At 43.1% G+C, this 22,928-nt stretch overlaps 1 protein-coding gene across 40 annotated transcripts in view; it reads left to right on the top strand.

Annotated features, from left to right (window-relative positions):
• CIT (citron rho-interacting serine/threonine kinase) overlaps window positions 1-22,928 on the top strand; it is a 195,767-nt gene that overhangs the window by 64,554 nt on the left and 108,285 nt on the right. For 18 of the 40 annotated variants that reach the window (XR_012420746.1, XR_012420745.1, XM_074008009.1 and 15 more), the window contains exon 10: window positions 12,421-12,604. The exons of 1 other annotated variant lie outside the window; for it this stretch is intronic. Coding sequence is in view for 16 of the 39 variants with exons in the window: in XM_074008009.1 (XP_073864110.1) it covers window positions 12,421-12,604 (184 nt within the window). In the remaining 23 variants the exon portion in view is untranslated. Of the gene's footprint in view, window positions 1-11,334; window positions 11,730-12,310; window positions 12,605-22,928 lie in introns of those variants that run through there. 21 more of the 40 variants (XR_012420747.1, XM_074008030.1, XM_074008027.1 and 18 more) reach the window with 3 other exon arrangements.

Raw genomic sequence — 22,928 nt, 5'->3', positions numbered from 1 at the left:
CTCACCCCTGCACTCCCACCTGGGCAACAGAACGAGACTCCATTAAAAACCAAAACAAAACCAAAACAACAACAACAACAATAAAAAACAGAAGGATGAGACTAAATGTGTGTGTTTCTTCAACACTAATGCCTTTTGGAGTGAAGGAACCTGAGTGTAAGCTCCTTAGACCACAGAAGGATTGGGGACAAAATATCTCACTTCCCAACAGTTGCAAACAAATTTGTTGAGGAATAATAGACATATAATATGTCACATGTATGTTAAATTTGACATGAACCTGTGAGATTATCACTAGGCTCAAGATAATGAACATATTTGTTCATCACCCCAAAGAGTTTCCTTCTGCCCCTTCTGCACCTCCCCATCCCTTCCCTCATCCCCAGGCAATGACTGATACCCTTCTTCTTATTGTAGTTTGTATTTTCTAAATTTCAACATACATTGAAGCATACAGTATTTACTTATTTTGTCTGTCTTCTTTCACTCAACATTATTCTGTGATTCATCCATACTGTGGGAGGTATCACAGTTCATTTCTTTTGATTGCTGAGTAGTATTCGATTGAATGGATATACCACAATTTGTTTATCCAATCCCCTGCTGATGAACAATTTGGGTTGTTTATAGCTTTTGGCTATTTGAAACAAAGTTGCATTTATCATTCCTGTACAAGTCTCTGGACATGTGCATTCATTCCTCTTGGGTAAGCATCTAGGGGTGAAATGGCTACATCATGGGGTAGGCATATGTTCAACTTTTCAAGAAACTACCAAACGTTTCCCGAGTGGTTGTCCCATTTTATATTCCCAGCAACAGTGTATATGTAAGAGATCTTCCTCTACTTCCTTGCCAACACTCCTCAACAGTTGGATTTAAAGTCACTCATATTCTGGAGTATAGTCAGCTATGGAGATAGGCTTAAGCTTTTTCAAATGAGAAAATTTGGAACATTCATATATATATATATATGTTTGTGTGTGTGTGTGTATATATATATATATATATATATATATTTTTTTTTTTTTTTTTTTTTCATGCCATTGACTTGATGAAGAAGCTAGGTCATTGTCCTTATCATCCACCTCCTGGATATGTCTCTTAGCTTTCTCAGTAGGGGGTGGTGGTGGTGGGTTTGTATTTTTTCTTTTAGCCCCTGTAAACCAGAAAACAGCTCCAAAGGCTAAGATAGATTCTGACTTTGCTGGTTTTCAGTAAGAATATTTGGTAGAGGGGCTTCCACTGACCTAAGAGGGAACAGTTTTTTTTTGTTGTTGTTTTTTTGTTTTTTTTTTTGAGATGGAGTCTTGCTCTGTTGCCCAGGCTGGAGTGCAATGGCATGATCTCGGCTCACTGCAACCTTTGCTTCCCAGGTTCAAGTGATTCTCTTGCCTCAGCCTCCTGAGTAGGTGGGATTACAGGCTTGTGCCACCACACCCGGCTAATTTTTTGTATTTTTAGTAGAGATGAGGTTTCACCATGTTGGCCAGGCTGGTCTCCAACTCCTGACCTCAAGTGATCTGCTCACCTCGGCCTCCCAAAGTGCTGGAATTACAGGTGTGAGCAACCGCAATGGGCCAGGGAACAGTTTGAGCAGCAGAAAGATTACAGTGGCTTGGAGCATATCAAATATATAAAAATTCATGAGTCTATAATGATGCTGAAAAGACATCTCATTGGTCACTCCTGAAGGTTGCTGAGGCCCCAACTCATTACTCGGAATGTTGCTAAATACAGGGAAAGCACCAAGCATTTATCCTGCCTTTCTATTTGAGTTGTATGCTAGGGTATCCAAATTGTTGATGTGCTAATAAAGGTAGAAGGAATGATTAAATTAGAAAAACCACCGTTTTGCAGCCTTAATGAAATAATAGCTTTGGACAATGATCATAAATGGCTGCTGAATCCATTAAGTGATTGGAGGGAACTTTATGGCAGAGGGATCAGGCTGATACGGTTGGAACCTGTGAATCACTCAGTATCACAGGAAAGAAGACAGGCAGATATTGTATGTCCCCTAATGTCATGCAGTAGGAAGCAGAGAGCACATCCTGGGCAATATCCTTGCCAAAAGAATTCTACATGAATGCCCGGAAGGCCTTGCATTTAACTGCCAATTCAACAGAAAACACAGGGGACAGAGAAACGTGTTAAATGATGCCACAAGGTTGCAATCAACCAAGTCCAGAATGTGGGAAATTCTATGAGAATACATGATCCAGCTTCTTAAACCAATAAATGACATTAGAGAGAGAGACAGAGAGAGAGAGAGAGACAGAGAGAGAGAGAGAGAGAGAGAGAGTGTGTTATAGGTTAAAAGAGACATATGAACCAAAACATTGTGTGGACCTTGGTTGGATCCTGATTTAAGAAACCAATTATAAAGAGACATTTTTGGGACACTTGGAGAAAACCAAACACAGGCATGGTATTAGATAATGTTAAGGAGTTACTGTTAATTTTGTCAAGTGTGATGAGAGTTTTTAAAAAGCGGTTATGTTTTTAAAAAAGTCATTTTATATATATATATATAATGTGTTTTATATGTTAGAGCAGTAGATCTCAACTGGGAATGATTTGGCCCCACAGGGGACATCTGGCGATGTCTGGAGACTTTTTTTTTTTTGAGATGGAATCTCGCTCTATTGCCCAGGCTGGGATGCAGTGTGGCATGGTCTCAGCTAACCGCAACTTCCAATTCTGGGTTCAAGCTATTCTCTGGAGATATTTTTGATTGTCATGACTTGGGGGTACTATTAGCATCTAGTGGGTAGGTAGAGGCCAGGAATGCTGTTAAACACCCTGTAATACACATGACAGTGCCCCGCAACAAATAATTTTCCAATCCTAAATGCCAGTAGTGCCACAGCTGAGAAATCCTATATTAGAAGTACTTATTGCAGTTGTTATGGGTGAAGTGATATGATGTCTGATTTTAATAATGAACAAACAAGCAAGGCAGGGATGGGTGTGGATGAAATGAGAGTGGGAGTGGCTAGTTGTCGAGGCCAATGATGGGCACGTGAGAGTTAATTTTATATTACTACTTTGGTGCATGTACAAATTTTCGTAATAAAAATTTAAGAATAAATCTTCTCGCTGTTGGAGGAAAGTTTTGAGAGGCCGAGGCGAGAGATCACTTGAGGCCAGGAGTTCGAGACTAGCCTGGGCAACATAGCAAGACCCCTGTCTCTACCAAAAAAAAAAAAACCAAAAACCTAGCTAGGTATGGTGGTGTGCACCTGTAATCGCAGCTACTTGGGAGGCTGAGGTGGGAGGATTGCTTGAGCCCAGGAGTTCAAGCTTATAGTGAGCTATGATTGTACCCCTGCACTCCCTCCTGGGCGTCAGAGTGAGACCCTGTCTCTAAAAAAAAAAAAGCTTGGAGAAAAACATACTAAAGAGATTGGGAAGGCAGCAAAGAATGAATCTAGTCTGATATGTTATTGGGTATAGGTAATTCATGGGGGAAGGTGCTGAAAGGGAAGGTTGCCTGGGCCTACAGCAAGCAGGTGCTGATAAGCTAGCTCCTTTGCTATTATTTAAATGTGTCCTGGTTGGGCCAGGTGTGGTGGCTTACGCCTGTAATCCCAGCACTTTGGGAGGCCAAGGTGGGCGGATCACTTGAGGTCAGGAGTTCGAGACCAGCTTGGCCAACATGGTAAAACCCTATCTCTACTAAAAAAACAAAAAAAGTATCTGGGCATGGTGACGCACACTTGTAATACCAGCTACATGGGAGGCTGAAGCATGAGAATTCCTTGAACCCAGGAGGCAGAGGTTGCAGTGAGCTGAGATTGCGCCACTGCACTCCAGCCTGGGCAAAATAGCAAGACTCAGTCTCAAAAAAAAAAAAAAAAAAAAAAAAAATTTCCCTGGGGAATATCCACTGGGGTGAAAAACTGGGTATATCCAAATTCAGCTTTGCAAAGAAATGCACTCATGACTAGTTGCAATTTGAAATGTTCCTCTTCTGAGTATTTCTAGCCTATGTAGGTGTTTCACAGATTGCTGAGTACCTAGACTGAGAGAGAGAGAAAAAAACAAAGTACAGCTAAAATGTTAAGAAGTCTGGTTAAAGTGCTATCCAGAAGTGAGGGAAAGCATCTCTAAAAGTATGAAATCTGTGGGGAAGCGTAAGTTGATTACCAAAAATTGAATATTAAGCAGCTTCATTGGGACATGGCTTTTGGGTATGGCGAGAGTCAGCTAGAGCTCACATCTCCATTGAAATCCACCACCAGAGAGGTTATCTGCTTAGCTGTTGACAGCCAGACCCTGGCATTGTTTAGACTGATTGATGGAAGACCACTTTGGGAATGCTGGCTTCTTTATTCATTGACTTTGAAGACAGCATTGTAAAAATTGATCACCAGCCCAAATCGATGTTACCCTGAAGTATTTTTATGACTTTTTGGGGAGGCAAAGATATGGGATAATTTTTAATTTATTTAAGTCTATTGCAAACTGGATCTACTTTATCTTCTTTTTGAACTACCGTTTTTTGGTTTTTTGAGAGAGAGTCTTACTTTGTTACCCAGGCTAGAATGCAGTGACACACTCACAGCTGACTGCAGCCTTGACCTCCCAGGCTTAGATGATCCTCCCGTCTCAGTCTCCCTGGTAGCTGGGACTACAGGTGTGCATCACCACCCCTGGCTAATTTTTTAATATTTTTTGTAGAGACAGGGTTTTGCCATGTTGCCCAGACTGGTCTTGAACTCCTAGACTCAAGTGATCCACCTGCTTTGGCTTCCTAAAATGCTGGGATTACAGATGTTAGCCACCAGGTGCAGCCTTGAACTTCTTATATGCAATGTGTCGTGTGGGCAAGTCATACCTGACCACTTCCCAGTGGAAGGGGAGAAACTAGGGGGCTTGGCTAAGGCCTTGGCTGAGGCCTTAGGCAATGTAATCTGTTTTCATGGGATCAATTACTTACGTATATTTAGTAGCCAGCTCTATTTGCTGATCCCTAATCTGTTCTCTTGGTTCATTCCCATGAGACTTCAATATGGGATATCTTCCTCTTCTTCCCATTGCAGTCTTTTCTCTCAGAGTTGTTCCCATGATAAGAGCTCCTATCAGAATCTCTGCTCTAACATCAGTTGTCACATTTTGCCACTCTTTTTTTTTGAGATGATGGAATCTCACTCTGTTGCCCAGGCTGGAGGCAGTGCCACCACCTCAGCTCATTGCAACCTCTGTCTGTTGGGTTCAGGGGATTCTCCTGCCTCAGCTTCCCGAGTAGCTGAGATTACAGGAGCACACTCCAGGCCAATTTTTGTATTTTTTTGAGTAGAGATGGTCTTTCACCATGTTGGCCAGGTTGCTCTCGAACTCCTGACCTTAAATGATCTGTCTGTCTCTGCCTCCCAAAGTGCTGGGATTACAGGTGTGAGCCACTATGCCCAGCCACATTTTGCCACTTCTTTCTATAACCTGAATGTGGAAAAACTCAAATTGTCTTTCCTCCACTCTCACACCACAACCGTCAATACCACAGAAGACTTCTGTGACCAGATGTGTGGGGGCTTTCTCCCCACCACCAAGCAAGCAGTCAGTTCTGCAGTGGACACCACTGGGCGTCCTCCCGTTCAGTCCCGGCACTATCCGCCTGGAGGTAGGGCTCAATCCCACAGGCGGGGGGCTCAGTCCCCAAGAATGTCCCCTCTTCAGACACCAGTTGCAAGTCCAGGCCTCTGGAACTTCTCACTGACTGGTTTCAAATTGGGGTTCCTGCAACCCCCTCTTTGAGTTCAATTAATTGGCTAGAGCTGCTGACAGAACTTGGGAAAACACATTTACTGGTTTATTCTAAAGGACATTGCAAAGGATAAAGATGAAGAAATGCATAGGGTGAGGTATGGGGGAAGGGTTGCGAGCTCCACGCCCTCCCTGGTCACCCTCCAGGAACCTCCACGTGTTCAGCTATCCGGAAGTTCTCCGAACCCTGTCCTCTTGGGGCCTTTCATGGAGACTCCATTGGATAGGCATGATCAACAACCATGTAGAAATGGAATTGCACAAAAAGGCTATCATCTAATCCTCATAGACTGAGTGGGGGATCCCAGCAAGGCCTGTCTGTTCAGATCCTTCTTGGCCTCTTTGTGTAGCATTCATTCCTCCAGGTTATGGGGAAGGACCCCTTCAGAAATAGAGTCTTCTGACCTGTAATCAGATAAGGCAGAGGAAATTTCTTTATGGCCAGCTCCAAGTCAGAAAGGTGAGGGAAGATTAGAGTCCTGCCTTGAGCAGATGAAAGGAGGGCAGGAGGAGGTCAGAGAGAGAGAGATTCTGTTTTTTAAGGCCTGCTTCTAAATCCTGGAGCGCCCCTAAATAACAAAAGATTGTAACAAGGACTATGGGAGTCATGAGCCAGGAACTGTGGATGAAAACCTATATATATATCTCTCATAGTATTACAAACCTGTCTCCTGTTAATCCCATCCTCTGTTTCTGTTATCAGTTCCTTAGTGTAGAATTTGTCATGTTGACTATTGTAGACTTGTCTTTTGGAGGTTTCTAGCACCAGCCTCTTCCACCCATCACTATCGAGATGATTATATCTGTCTCAGTACTGACACTAACCCAGCACTCTATAACTCTCTGGTTTTACCTCTGTCAATCCACCAATACTTCACTTTCACTTTCTTCCCTGCCTCATTATTCACTCTGCTCTTGGGCCACTGCTCTGGCTTCTGGGGCTTTTCTAAAGTAGCACTTTTCCCCACTCCATCCCACGAAGATACCTTTTAACCAGCTCTTGAGATTAAATCCCCTTCGTGACACTTCCCTGCAGGAACTCGCAAAAAAGTACTGCATTCCCCATTGGCAAAACTTGCCATCAGTCAGTTTATGTATTCTCTGCTTTTCACACCCATATCTTGACCTCTAAACAGCACAAATATTCTCCTCTTCATTTATTTCACAGTTCTGTCTTCATAACATTGATAAGTATGATCACATTAGTGCTCCAGATTTTAAGCAACTGGAAGATAGCTGTTTTTTTGGTAATCTTCCTTTAAATTTGAACATAGTGTCTAATTAGTCAATTAACATTTTTTTAAAAGGGTGAGGGACATCATGGTAGGGAGAATGAAGTTGAACGTGTTTTTGGTTGAATATTAGCACGTGCCCACTGTATTCTAGGCACAGTCCTGATTCATTATATCATCACACAATAATTATTTATGTGCCTTCATCCTTTGTGACACAGTGCTGGCTCTTATTCATCTCCCACTTCTGCCATCCGTGGTGATGATTAAAAGTCTTAGAGGAGTTTTACTAGGCTCAGGTTTGTTTGTTTGTTTGTTTTTAATATGCTAGTTCTTCATGAAGAAATTGGGTACTCTGAAGCATATCATTTCCTGGGTTTCCTAAAGTGGCATGTTGTGTGGAATGGCACATTAGGTCTGACTAATTATTCTCCATGTAAGGTTCTTGCTTTTCATTCATTCTCTTAAAAAAATAGATATTAAACATTGAATGAGGACAGCCAGGTATTGTTTGAGGTGTTAGTGGGCTATGCTGAAAAATCAAAATCAAAGGTGGGAATGAGGCAGCTGAAGCTCAAAGGAGCATGTTAGAAGGAGTCCCAGGAGGACAAATCCATTTGGTTTTTCTTTCCTTGTTTTTTTTCGCATATTTTTGAGGATGATATTTTTTTCCCCCAAAAGCTTTTAGTGAATGTTAGGATTAAAAAAGAGAGAGAGAGAGAATTTATAGAAGAGAAATTATCTACAGCTCCTAAAATAGCTCTTTGTTTCTGAAAGCCTTGATTCTGCTATCAGTCTTATAACTGGAAAAAAAAAAAAAAAAAACAACCTCAAGAACTTACTTGTATATATAGCCTGTGCCACTAAGGAGACCGTGTTCTGATGTTACCTCAAACAGGCTGATTTATTAAAAAAAAAAAAAAAAAAAAAAAATATATATATATATATATATATATATGGAAATATTTTTTTCTCTTTTTTTAGTGGCTTTTCCCAGTGAACAATAGATCTTACTATGTGATTTCTTATTTGTCGTTAGTGAATGTGGTGGGTATGTGGCAGCAGCGGGAGCTGATGATTTCATAATACTGTATCAGAAATGATTAGTGTAGGTACTCATTAACATATTTCTCAGACAGAGCAATCTCAACTTTTAAAACCTCTTCATTTAATTCAAACATCAAGTACCCTGTTTGTGGCCTGTGTTATGTTAGTGCTGTCTTTACAAGACCTATTTTTTTGCCATTTAATTATATATTTGCTTAGCAAATATTTACTGTGCACCTACTATGTACCTGGCACTGTGCTGCGTACTGAGGAGCCATGTGTACCTCCATCAGCATAGACTCAAGATCAATATGATTTCGGTGAACTAAAAATACCTTTATTGAAGCAAAAAAAAATCACACTTTGTAAGGATCAAAAAAGAGACATTTTATATAAGGTACAAGAAATAGAAGAATTATATCCCCAAGATATATGTGATCACATACTTGTTAGTTTTTGGATGTGACCAGATTTTACACAATCCTTGAAAAATGCAGCATCCAGATTTTAAAGTAGTTCTCTAATTTCTCTTTCTGTGCCCCTATTAGATGTGTATTGGATCTTCTCATTCTGTCTTTGTCTTCTGACCTCTCATGTTTTCCATCTCTTTGTCTCTGTGTGTTGCATTGTATACAAATGCTTCTTGAACTGTGGTGTGCCCATGAATCACCTGCGGACCTCGTTAGAATGTAGGTTCTGATTCCGTGGGTATGGGGCAGGGCCTGGGATTCTTAAAGAATTAAATTCTAACCAGCTCCTGAGTGATGGTGATAATGCCAGTGTACAGACCATAGCTTAAGTATCAAGCATCTATGTGAATCCCTCAGCTCTACCTGCTAGTTCATTAAGTTTCTCTTCAGCTGTATCTAGTCTGCTGTTTAACACATTCAGTGAACTTTTAACCTTAAATTCAAGAACAAGACTTTTTATTTATGGAAGTTCAGTTTGGTTCCTTTCAAATGTACCTGGTTCTTTTTCAAAGTGTCATGTTCTTTCATTAGAATTTCTACTAATTTACCTTGATAATAAAATTTTATTTTATGGCTCATTTTAGATTGTTCTTTTATCTGCAGTTTTTGGAGGGCTAATTCTCCCCATTTCTTGTATCTGTTGTTGCACCCGTAAAGTGTAGTTGTTGATTTTTACTTTTTAATTGTGAATTTATTTCTGGTAGGGATTGGAAGGAGGGTGTTGGGGTGGGGCCGGGGGTGGGGAGAAAATCCTGTGTGCCCTGGGTTGCAAAAATGCCCCTACAAGTTGTTCTCCACTTGTATCTGCCAGTGCTCCAAGGGCTCAGTGATCCTGGACCAGTATTCATGTTCATTTCTTGAACTGTAACAGGATACTATAAATGTGGACACTCTACCTGAGGTTACTCTTTCTTCCTATCTGCTTTATTTCTTTCCTACTGAAGGGTCCTGGACAAGGGTAAACATCCTCATCACTTTCGGGAGGGCAGAATATTTCCAGTTTCCCCACTTCTTTCTGGCTTAAGGCTGTGGCTTTTTCCTCTGCCTGAATGTGGCCCTAAGAAGCCCTTCTTTTCAAACTTTCCTGTTGTACTTGACTGACTAGCTGTCTAGAGGTTTATATGCCTAGCTTTTAATCTTTGCTGTGAATATCTTACCTGTTACCAGCTAGTATATTTCACATTGACTTCTCTTTCCTTTTTTTTTTTTTTTTTTTGAGACAGAGTTTTGCTCTTGTTCCCCAGGCTGGAGTGCAATGGCACGATCTTGTCTTACTGCAACCTCCACCTCCCAGGTTCAAGCGATTCTCCTGCCTCAGTCTCCCAAGTAGCTGGGACTACAGGCATGTGCCACGTCTGGCTAATTTTGTTGTATTTTTAGTAGAGATGGGGTTTCACCATGTTGGCCAGGCTGGCCTTGAACTCCTGACCTCAGGTGATCTACCTGCCTCACCCTCCCAAGGTGCTGGATTACAGGCATGAGCCACTGTGCCTGGCCTATTTCTTCTTCCTTTTAATTTGAAGATTATCTGCCCCTTTTTCTAATCTCAACCACATTAAGCTAGCTTTGAGCATGGCAAGAGTTTTATAGACAAACCTTATTTTATCACCGAGGGTGGCTTTTACCCTCCATTAGTTATACTTCTCACTCAGAAATCGAATTCTATTTTGGTCGCCTAAAGATAAACTAGAATATAATGGAAAGGAATTAAAGTTCTACTAGGAATTAAATGATATTAACACAAACATCCACATGGATGTGTCTCTGCCCTGCGCAGGGAAGACGAACATTCGATACAGATTCTGCTGTATCTCACTAGCCTTCAAGAACTGCAGGTTCTGTCTTAAACATGCAGCTCCTGTGAGCAGCAGCAATAATAGCAGGTCATCTTTGTGGAGTGATTATTGTATGCTAAGAACTGTGCTAAACACTTTATATGGATTATTTTATTTAAACCTCCTAATAGTCCATTGAAATAGATATTGCCATGTTGAAAACTGAGGTTCAGAGAGGTTAAGTGACTTACCCAGTGTCCCAAAACTAGTAAATGGTGGAGCTTGGATTTGAACTCAGATGCCAGAACAATTGCCATTAACCACTTTGCTTCCATATTAGTATCATCTGCAAATCTCTCTCCATAAATCTCCTCAGTTGTTATCTCAGTTTCCTTATTTCAGGAAGGAAAACTTCTCTTTTTGATCCTTATGAAATACAATTTCCATTAAAACTTTTTTTTTGCTATTAAAAAATGTACTGGATAACTGAAATCAGATTGGATTTGAGCCTATGTTGTTGGAAGTACACATGGGATGTGGGCTGAAGCGTTCAATCTAATTTTTCTTTCCATCAGCTAATTTTTAAAGTATTAAGCAAGTAGATTCTGACACTAACAGGGAAGATTTAAATTCTCTTGAGAGGCTGGAGGTGTTAAATAATTTTCTAGTAGTGCACATTTTACATCTTAAATCTTCCTCACTCTCCCACCTCATCTCAATGTACCTGAAGCTCTGAGAATGTTCTTTTGTACTTCTCAGGAACAGCCAGACCTCTGGCTTCATCTCCTCTCCCCTTCACATCCCTTCCCTGCTCCAATTACTTCCCAGCGCCACTTCGGATGTTGTTGTCATCGGGGAACTTTGGAAACAGCCAGATTTTTTGGAGTCTGTAAGCAGAAAACAGACTGCTTGCTGCTCATATCTGGCACCCAGCTTTGTCCAGAAAACGAGGAGTTAAAAAGAAGTCTGGGCTGTGAAGGGCTGTGACAACTGTCCTAGGGGGAGCTCTAGCGAGCCCTGGCGGGCAGTGACTCATGCTGCTCTGTCACTGGGATCAGCACTGGCCCCTGGCACGCAGGCGGCAGCCAGGTGGGGTTACAGCCAGAGCACGCACGCCGGGAGCATGCAGCCTGCACTGCGGGGGATGTGATGCTCGGCTCTCCAACTCGCCTGGCTGGCCCGCCACGGACGCCTCAGCCTGCAACCATGGTAACGCTTCTGGCTGGGGACACCCCCGGGAGCCCACCGCGATGGGCAGCCTCCTGGTGACTGATGGACGAGTGTCCACCTCCCTGACCGAGAGCGCTTAGTAGGTCGGCAGGAAGTGGAGAGGATGTAACACGCCCCCAGCCGGGAGTGAAGCCCTTAAGGAGGTAGGAGCCGCATACGTCCATCCGTGCATTCCCACCGTCAGCGCGCAGGGGTGCTGTAGATCACCGGTAGGAACTTTATTTGGCTGGTGCTTCATTATGCTGATTAAACTGCAGTGGATTTGATGGGCATGATTGCGCTGGGGAAGAGGCATAATGAACTTAAAAAAAAAAAAAAAAGTGGTTAATAAGATCTCAGAGTCGACTTGTCCGGGTATGAATGAAGTAGACTGCAGTGGTATCCTAACAGGAGTTCCAGAACCTCACACATCCCTTTTCTTGGTCCTTCCTGTTATCCCGGTTAATCCACAAAATGTAGAAGTTCCATCTTATTTCAACAATTAGTGCTAATCGTTGATAATTTAGACCTGTCTGGAGGAGTGAATCCATAGGTTTAGGTCACCTAGCATCCCGGCACTAGCCAGCAGCTGCTCTGTAGGAGCCTTCTGGAAACAGCAGGAAGGAGCAGCTTCCCCAGGAGTTCCCCAAGTGCTTTCGTTGGCCCAAGTGACCTGTTTGAGTTTGCTCTTCAGTTTACCCCAGGCGGGAAGGCAGCCTGTCTGCGGGTTGGTGGCCATGTTGGCAGAGAAGGGGTTAATCTCTTGTTGCTGTAGGAGCCGAGGTTGCGAGCTAGATTGAAAGCAGGCGCTGCAGTGCCATCGCCAGCGCCGAAGGAGTAAGACGATCTTCTCCGCAACAGTGTTGAATCCGGCTGAAATTTTTTTCCTCCCCCCCTCCTTTCTTGTTTTTCTTTAACCAGCTCCTCCCCCCTTCGTTCCCACCCTCAAGTCTGACGATGACACCTCCAATTTTGATGAACCAGAGAAGAATTCGTGGGTTTCATCCTCTCCGTGCCAGCTGAGCCCCTCAGGTTTCTTGGGTGAAGAACTGCCGTTTGTGGGGTTTTCGTACAGCAAGGCACTGGGGATTCTTGGTAGATCTGAGTAAGTGAACGTTTGACTTTTTAAGGGGACCTGCATTGATGCAAGGCTTTTGGAGCCAAAGGTGGTGGTGGGGGGTGGGGAAATAGGTGGGGGGAGTACAGTGGAGGGAAGCTGCTAGTCGCCTGCATTGGGAAAGCAGTCTACCTGTTAGGGCTTTGCCGGGGTAGCCTGTTAATATTCTCATTTTGCAGTGTGTAAGGTACCTGTTCCTGTCTGTGGTATCATAATTGTCAATTGGGTACTTTGGGTTAGTTTTCCAATCTTTGGTCTTCTTTAGAGGGGAGACAGTGCGAGATTTCCAGCAGTGCAGATCCCCGGTCAAAGGAGAAATGTGCAGGAGTTAAGATGAGCTGCCCATCTCTCTAACCATCTATGTATCTGTCTCTCAAGTGGGTGGATGGGGGTTGCTATCTTGGCTGTATCGAAAGAATCCTAAAAACCTTGTCTCATAAGCTAGAGGTTTCCTGATGGGTTTAACTGAGCTGCAAGTGGCTGAACCAGAGCTCTAGCAGAGAGATGGTGCTCGGCTCCTCTCCAAGTATGCTGCAAGATCAGGGATCTGGCAGCTGAGCCTCTCTGAGCTGGTAGAGCGCTGGCGGCCAGAGAAAGCCCCATTACTGTGAGCCACCAGGAGGGAGTGTGATGTAGCCGAGTCATTGATTCACAGAAACTGGGCTTCATAGGGGGAAAAAAACAGGAGACTAGAAAATTGAAATATAAATATCACTGTAAACCTCTTGACCTGGTAGGTCTTTCTCCATTCTCATAAAAGCTATTGAAAAATGCATTAACATAGCACTTGGAATTAGAGGGTCCAGGCTTCCAGGAGCCTCCTGGAATTTCTGTAAAATGCAGTAGCTTCTGTGGATGTGGGAGGTCAGTATCTTGCCTCATTCTCTCATGATACAATGACATTCTGTTTTCAGAGGAGTGAGTTCCCCAGAAGATCTGGGACTGGTGGCGTTATTCCCCAGCCACCCTGGTCCCTGCACTTTCAGGTTCTCAGAGGGTAATGTTGGGTTAGTTGCTGCCCACTTAGGAGACGAGCAGAATTTGATATTCTTCTTGGCAGCATCTTTCCCTCCTTGTGGTATTTGTAGCTTAGATATTGATTTATAGGGATGTTATGTTGGTTCCTGGATGGTGTCTCCCCATGGGTGCTATTTTGACAGTAACGTTCCTGAAAAGATTTCAGAGTATTGTGGGGAATTGGGCATTTGATATGAAATAAGGTCGTGGGCTGTGGTTGAATGTGAGAGAGGTTTTTATGTTGCAAGATGTTGAAGTTGTCTTTCTTGATCCCCTCCCTGGGGGCTTGGTTTCAAATTCGGGTTGGATTTTGGTAGTGTTAGATGTGCCTCTCTGTCTGATTTGCTCCACAACCCCAAAGCAGTCTGGATGGTGGTGGTAGAGGCAGAGAGCTAACTAGCTGTTGAATGTGCCATCAGATGGGTTTGAAATGGCTCAGCAGGATTGGGAGGTTTTGCCATTGGCATCAAAGAGCAGGGCAGAAGTAGAGGCCTGATGCTGAAGGATGCATGGTTAGTGGGCAGCATAACCTTGACACACGCAGCACACTGAAGGTCACACATCAGACTGGAAGGACATGTGTGGAGAGTTCTAGTTCTGGTTAGCAGTGGGCTGGCTGGGTCAGAATGCAAGCTTGCTTTGGGTATTAGTCAGTGATCTGAAAGGCCAGGGAGGATTCGAGGGAGTTAGATTTCAGGGGAAAAGGCAGAATGATGTGGGAGATCTTAGGCATTGCAATTAATCTGAAGCAGTGTATGATTAATTGCTTATTTTTCGGGAAGACTCGAATGACATCTTTCTGTTTCTCACAGAAAGCTCAGTTTAGGGAGCTCTCTGACAGGGACATCACAGTATTAAGGCTGAGGCACTCGATAAATATTTGTTGATTTAATTTACTCATGATCTTTTCCTCCAGAAGTGTTTATATTGCTTATTGTATTTGAAGATGTGCTTTCTCACCTCTGGTAGTTTAAACTATATCCTTAGAGTACAAAACGAGCTGCTGTTTCTGACCCAAGAGAATGTTTAATAAGATTCTTATTTCACAAAAGGTCCATGCAAATAAAACTGTGTATTTCTTATTTGGATGATGGCATCAGAGTATTCCTGTTGTTGGGGAACTTTAATGTTTTTTCAAAGCTGGCAACGGGGTTGGAATCCAAAAAATTTGCTTTCATCTTGCGTCTTGTTATGTGATGTTGCTATTGGACTTGGCTACTCTGCTGTCGGCAACCCTGTGGGTGATACCTACAAGCATCATTTTAGAAATTCATCCACCTGTTGGATGTAGATGACCCTGGACATATCAGATTGTAATTAATTAGAAATCTAATAAAAGAGAGGCAGTGATGAAATTACTTAGCAGCTCCTGCAGTTTTATTGACAACATTTACTTGGAGAGAGGGGGAGACATTTTCTGGGGGTACCACCTTTGCCACCAGCGACCCTGTGTTTCTTCCTGAGTTTCTTTTTCTTTTCTCACCGTTTTCAGCATCACAGGTTATTATTTATACACACTGATTACCTGTACTGTTACTCATTCTTCACACCACTGAGGAAATTGCAGATGCTGCTGTACTGTGCTAGGTAAATTGACCTCAGATTTGTTACCAATGAATTGAATGAAATGTTCAGAGGTGGAGCTGAATGAATGAGGAGTTTTCGTGGAGAAATTGGCAGTGAGAATGATTTAAATTCTGTGATAACTCCTCATTTTTTAGGATCCTTATTTTGGGACCCCAGACTATTTTTAAGCCATTGAGTACATCATTATTTTAGGCTGAGCAAGAATCTTGATGACAGCGTTTCAATGGCTGAGGCGTAGTGGGAGTTCCTTACAGCTTGAGTTGGTGGGAGCCAGAGAGTTTCTAGAGAACTAGGTTTGGTTGTCTTTGGGGTGGGGTTATGGTGAAGTTAGTCTTGGAGAGTGAGTGTCTGTCTGGTGCCTCTTTTCCTTTTTAACCAGCAAGAACCCAAACCGAATCCCCAAACGCTGAATGCCTGGCTGTTCCTCTGAGCCTTTCTTTGCTTAAACTTGACAATAGTAAGGTAGTAACAAGAAACAGCATGTTAAAGTTTTAAAAATAAAAAGATCTCAGCTGTCTTCCTTCCCCTGTTAGCAAGGGGTACATTTCTTTAGGTTTTTCCTTCTAGATTGAGGCACTGCCTCATTTAAGTTCTTGGTGAAGCCGTGCATTTCTGCAAACCATAAGTATAAACTCTAAAACGGGGTGTCCAATCTTTTGGCTTCCCTGGGCCACGCTGGAAGAAGAAGAATTGTCTTGAGCCACACATAAAATACACTAACGACAGCTGATGAACTAAAAAAAAAAAAAAAAAAAAAAAACCTCATAATGTTTTAAGAAAACTTACAAACTTGTAAATTTTGAGCCACATTAAAAGCCATCCTGGGCTGCATGCAGCCCCCGGGCCCATGGGTTGGACAAGCTTGCTGTAGAAGGTAAAAATCATTTGGTTTTATGTTTTTGTTTTAAACATGCTGGTTGTATGCTTTTGGAAGAGTTGGAGAACATTGAGGGTAATGGGATCTTGATGGGGCTGGAATTTGTGGAAAGATGGTGTCTGGGTAGGCTGTTTTTAGGAAGCGGCGTTCTCTTCCTTTTGATTCAGGGATTTTTCTTTTCTTTTTGGGTGGTTCTGAAGACACAGTGATGGATCCAGCCATTCAAACACCATGGAGGAAGGAAGAGTGGCTGTTGCCATTGCTTCCCAAATTTTCGGAGAACCAGTTTTTGGTGTCTCTTCCTTGCTCTATTGGGGCTTCTCTACATGTCAGGTTCCTCAACTGTGGAGTGACAGCGATCCTTTTCTTACAGGACTTTTGGGGGGATGCATGAAATATGTAAAACACTTGGTCTAGCACCTGGCACATGAAACCTTGATAAACGTTCACTGTTGTTATTTTTGTTATTATTAATACACTAGTCCATGTATGTATAGTGTCCTTCTATATACACCATGAGAATATGGAAAGGACTCAGCAATGATTAGGTAGTCCAAAGTCATACCAGATTGGAAACCAAGCTTCCCAGGCCCTGGGACTTTTCTGCTAGAGACACTTCACTGTTCTGACCAACTACAAAGGGTTAATATGCAGTTGCCAAATACCTGTTGGTAAAAGGTGGTTGTTGGGGAGGAGTGGATTGGGGAACAGAATTAGAAGGTCCAGTCCCAGAATGGGTACCTTTCGATCAAGTTAAACAAGTCAGAGCAGGTTATGTTGAAACAATTGAGAGAAAACAAAGCAAACACCATTGCAGCAGAATATCATGGTACAAATTGGACATCTTTGGGAGTTAGGAGAGTAAGGCAAAATCCAATGAGGGACACTTAATGAGTAATGCCAATTCACAGTGCTTGTTAAATTACTGATTCATCGGCAATGAAGATCATTGCTGGTCTTCCTTGGAATGTCTGTCCATTCCCCCAGGTAGACTGTGATCTCAAGACAAGGCTGGGTCTTATTCATCCTGGTTTTCCTGGAGCAGTAAATACGTGTACTGGGACTGGGCTTATAAGCATACTAATGGAAAGTAAAATATTTGGGTTGGCTTTTTAAAAAGACAGTGGATTTGGATCAGTGGAGAGGAAGGTAGGGGGAATTTCAGGAGGGCAGGGTGCCAAAAACAGCCCATCCTTACAGGGCACCAACTCCATACTAGGCTCTGTTCCAACCACTTTACACAGATTAACTCATTTAAATTGCACAACCAGCCCAAGAGGAAGGTACCATCATTATTCTCATTTTACATGTGAGGAAACTGAGGCGTGGTGAGATCAAGCAACTTGCCTAAAGTTATGTAGCTTTGAGTGACTTAGCTGAGATTTGAACCCTGTGGGTATAAACACCACAGATGGGAAAAGTTAGGAAATTTGTGTGGGGTACCCGGGTTCATGTGCTTGTCAGAAGCAGAAGCCATTTGTGAATCACGAATGATGAGGTTGGGGCAGGGTGTGATGGGAGCTGACAGGCAGGTCTAAATGCTGGGATTTTCAGTCTCCGTGAGTTTATTGAGTAGGTAGACTGTATAGCTCTTAGATTTCTCAGATTTTTTCCTCTTTTCATTTAGAGACTTTTATCTGGTGTGTGTGTGTGTGCCCATGCACATACATAAACCCACGTGTATATACTCTTTCCCTGAATGTTCTTATTTGCTAAAGCTTAAGCTCGGGAAAGAGAGGAAACTGCACTGACCTTACTCTCCACCTTATCTTCAGGCTGATCATACACAAGTTGCTTAATAAGCATTTGGTTAATCCATCTAAATCATTTTTGTGGCTGCAACTCTCATTTTGTTGATGACTCTACCATTTATGTCTATTTACATCTACATTTTGTACTTTTGTTTGCCTCCCATCTATCTTGGGATGGCTGATTCCAGTGGAAGACAGCCTGAACTCTCCTATCAGTCCTGTTTCCTTTTTATGAAATACTTGGAGACTGGAGGATCTTCCCTTAAAAAGTGTTTTCTTTTCTACCTCCAGCCAAAGGCTCTTGGTCCTTGTGTTTGCTACCTAGATCCCTATTGGAAAGAGTCTTGCCTGCAATTTGATTTTTTAAATAGCAGCAATAACAGAGTCTTCTCTGGTACATGAAGGCATGCATCTGCTGTATTTCCCAAACAAGTTCAAAAACCTTAACTAGCTTCTGCCCATGGTTATTGCTGTCAAGTGCCTTGTTTTGTTCCCATCCCATCATTTTCTGGATTAGATGTTTAACATTCGCCTCTGTGTGTTGTGTTGGATTTTCTCCTCTCCTCTTGCTCATTCAATTTCTTCTTTCTCTTAGTCAAGCACAGCTTGTTCTCCTACTTGCCTTATTCTGTTCTCTATTTAGACTGTGCGTGCCTGCCTTGCAGCCCTGGCAGGACCATTCCACCGCCTTCTCATTTGTCTTAAAGATACCTTGAGGAAATCTAATCCAGACAATCCTAGCCCAGTCCTGAAGATTAGGCTCCAGAAGATCTGTCAAGTGTGTTTTTTGCTGGCCTACACATGCTAATTTGCATGGTTGCCTGGGATCCCTTAAGAAGACAGTCATTGACTAAATGGCGCTACATGTTCCCAAGCTCTGCGCCAGTCTGGCAACTTTTCCTTTGCCTACGTGAATTTCTCCCAGTTCTCTTTGCTTTGCTTGCTGTTCATCTCCTGACCTCTCTCCGACAAACTTCCTGAAAGAAGAGCCTGCACTCAACACCTCTTTTTTCCACCTCTTCAACGATACTGAAATGACTGTCTCAGAAGCCGTTGATTGTACCTAACCACCAAATCTGGTGATTTCCATCTCAGCACGTGTTACCATTAATTACTGCATTTCTTCGGGACAACCTTCTACTTTCTTCTCTTCTGTATTATGGACACTTGGTTTCCCTCCTACCTCTCTGTCATTCTCACTCTTTTGTGGCTGCCATCAGGCTCTTGCAATGTGCGCACCATCCCCTCAAGTTCCATCCTCAGTTCTCTTTCTAGTTGGTTCTTGGTGATCTCATTCAGTTCCTTGACTTTAGTTCTAAACCCCTTTGGCCTCCTCCCGTCGTACACTGTGTTCCTCATCACCAGGATGTTTTACCAGTTTCTCACCATCCCTTCCTCTGTTCCCTTCCTACATAGACAGACCCACTCGCTCCCTCAGTAAGCCACTAGGTGCTAGTTTTGGCTTCCTCATTTTATGTAAGAAACTACCACCTTCCCTACCCTTCTAGGCAAGAAAGCTGAGTCATCGTAAATTCTTTTCTGCCTCCCCCGCCATCCCATCAGTTGCCAATTTCTCCAAGTGGTGCCTCTAGGATGACACTTGCATCCATGCCCATCTTTCTGTCCTCACTGACACCCATCATGGACTCTTGCTTGGACTATTGCAGTAGCCTCCTCACTGATTCCCTTGCCTCTGGTTTTCCTGGCTGTAATCCATTCTCCACAAAGGATGGAATTCTTCCAAAGCATAGGTTGGATGATGTCATTCGCCGGCTTACACCTGCAACAGCATCCCAGTGTGCTCAGAATTAATGGCTGCTCCTGAACTTGGTATTCAGTCCTGGTATGCCAAGACCCCAGCCTGCCCTCTCATTTGTGTCTCCTTCTTGTTGCCTACTGAATCACTTCAATAGTGTTGTCTGGCCAAGCTATTCAAGGCTCATTAAGGACAGGACCAGGTCTTCCTTCTTTTGCCTGAAACAGTGCCTTGCCCCTGGCAGGTCTTCAGTGAACATTTGTTGAATTGAATTAGACTAAAATGGCCAGGGATTATACCAATTCCTTCTGCACAGTTTAGACAACTGCTAATGGAACCTGTTTTCTGTAGAGCACTTCTTGTATTCCCAGAACTATGTGAGTACTTTATGTGCATTAGCTCATTAAATCCTCACAATCTCACTGTAACTCTACGAGGTAGCTGGTATTATCCCCATTTTACAAATGAAGACACTGACTCAGGAAGGTTAGATTATTTTCCTGAGGTTCTGAAGGTAGAAACAAATCTAAGACTTGGAGCAGTATCTGGTTGCCTCTAGACCACTGTACTACCTATCCTGCCTCTAAGAGTCATGACTTTGCTAGATTATGCAGGAGTTATGGACTTGTCTAATAATAAAGGTGAAAGAATTAGTTTCACTGAGAATCTACTCTTCCAGATACTATTCTGAGTGCGTGACAAGCATTCTCACGTAGCCCCAGCAATAACGCATTATTTTACAGGTAAAGAAAATGATGATCATGACGCTTGGGTTACTTCTTAGGTTCACTCAGCTCACATCTGGCAGAGGGTGGTCAACTTTTCCCAGTTTTAACTTATGTATTTATTTATTTATTCTGAGACAGAGTCTCATTCTATTGCCCATGCTGGAGTACAGTGGCACAATCTCGGCTTACTGCAACCTCGCCTCCCAGGTTCAAGCAATTCTTGCACCTCAGCCTACTGTGTAGTTGGGATTACAGGCGCCTGCCATGACTCCCAGCTAATTTTTTTTTTTGTATTTTTAGTAGAGGCCAGGTTTCATCATGTTGGCCAGGCCTGTCTTGAACTCCTGACCTCAAGTGATCCACTGGCCTCTCCCTCCCAAAGTGTTGGGATTACAGGTGTGAGCCACCATGCCTAGCTCAACTTTTAACTTTAGAGCTGATATAAACGTTATTTTTTTGGGACTGACTGTAGCATACCCGTTCAAAGTCCAGGCTTTGGAATCAGATAGACGTGGGCTCAACTCTGGGTTTCACCCCTTGCTTGTTGTGTGAATGAGACATTTAACTGCTTTCAGCCACAATTCCCTCATCTGTAAAGTGGAAGGTATAAGGTCACCTATCTGATAGGTTTGCCATGGGAACACGAAGCGCACTTAGTGTTGGTGCCATGATCTGAGTGAGTGTTCATTTCATATTTGTTACTGTTATTTAGGTCTGAGGACGGGTATGGGGTGCTTTTAACTCTCTTTTTCTCCCTGCTTCCACCTTATAAAGGCATCTTGCTGGTTTCTGCCCATTGAGAGAATCCAGCTCCACGTGGGGGGCCTGACAGATGTCCTAATATCTCCATCCAATTTTTTACTCTGAATGGAGTCTGTGATGTATCACTTAAACCTGCACTTTCTATAAAATGCTCTCCAGGCTTCTGGTAGGATCCAGTGCCAGTGGGAAGTGTGCATGTTCCCAGCCTAGATGTCACATGCTCCCACCCACCTTGGAAGCACTTGGGTATCCCCTGGGTGGGTAAGTCTGTGTGTCATTGTGACATTCCTGTCTCAGAACCAATGCTGGGCGTCTCTACTGCAGGTGCTGGAAAGCTTTTTCATGCCAGCATACATGCAGCACACTTCTCATTTTGGATTCCTTTATCCCACGGTGACCTTTAAACTGGCTGCGTGGGGGCACAGAAGTACTGGCACACCATTCATTCATTCATTCGTTCATTCATTCATCCATTCATTCACTCAACAAATATATTGTTCTAGTCCTTAAGGCACAACTCTGAGCAAGCCACGTAAGGTCTTTACTCTCAAGAAGCTAGGATTTGGTAGGGAGAAACAAAGGAGAAATAACTACTGTGCACACGTGAGGCAGTTGCAGACGGTGGTCAGGGCTCTGAAGGAATCTGAACTGGGATTGGGACTGCCTGGGGGTGGCCACTTTAGACTGGGTCCCCAAGGAAAGGTTCTCTGAGCTGAGCGTGAGTATTTATTCAAGAAGGTTGAGTTGCATCCCAAGGTGACACAGCTTTTAAGCCCACACTGAGCAGCTCTGAGGTCCTAGAGGCTGTTCGAGAAGCTGGGATATAGCACTGACTATGCAACAAAAATCCCTGTCTTCGTGGAGTTTACATGATGGGGCAGATTCACATTCATTTATTTGTTCATTCATTCATTCATTCATTCATTCATTCATTCATTCGGCTGTTTGAGAGCCTACTATGTGCCAAGCACTTTCTAGGCACTGGAGAAGTAACAGTGAATGCGAAGAAGCAAGCATCCCTGCCCACATGGAGTGCATTCTTTCAGAATGTCAATAAGGAGTCGGTTAGCAGAAATAAGTGGGAAGAGTACTCCGGAGAGAGGAAAAAAGGACAAAGGTCCTGAGGCTGCCACTAACCTATGGGTGCTCAGTGCACAGAGGGCATGTTTGGGTAGGGGGAACTTAAGGATACACAAGGAACATGGTCTGAGTTGAGGTCATCAGGGCCTTTAGGTTTGGACTTTGCTCTAAATTGCACTGAGTAGGAAACTTTTGCAGGATTTTGAATAGGGACATGGAATATCTGGGTCTTATTTCACAAAGGGTGCCTCTGACCATTGTGTGGAGGGTGGATAGTGAGGGACAAGAGTTGGATCCAGGGAGGTAAGTGTGGTTATTGCAGTCATCCAGGCGAGAGGCAATGAAATTAACCTGCAAAGTGGGGCACTGGCTTAGAGGTGGGAACTGAATTAAAAATCATGGGAGTAGCTATTGTTTTATTAATAGCATGATTTTTGATAAATGATTCTAGAGCTACATATTAATCATTTCAAAGCAAATGCTCTAATTTAACTAGAGACCACTGCTGGTTGTGTGTGTGAGTGCATATGTGTGTATGTATATGAGTACGTGTGGTGTGTGTCAGTATGTATGTGTGTGTGTGTGGTATATATATAAATATATTGTGTGTGTGTGTATGTGTGTTTGTGTCGGGGGGTGCCCCACAGCTAGACAGACTCTGACTGTCTTTAGGAGAATAGTGTTTTTGATATTTCCAAGTGTTCCTGATGGGCACCATTGTGTATTTTATTTTATTTTTATTTTATTTTATTTT

This window comes from Macaca fascicularis, chromosome 11, assembly GCF_037993035.2.
Source record: "Macaca fascicularis isolate 582-1 chromosome 11, T2T-MFA8v1.1".
Lineage (NCBI taxonomy): Eukaryota > Metazoa > Chordata > Mammalia > Primates > Cercopithecidae > Macaca > Macaca fascicularis.
This window is presented reverse-complemented; position numbering and strand designations above follow the sequence as displayed.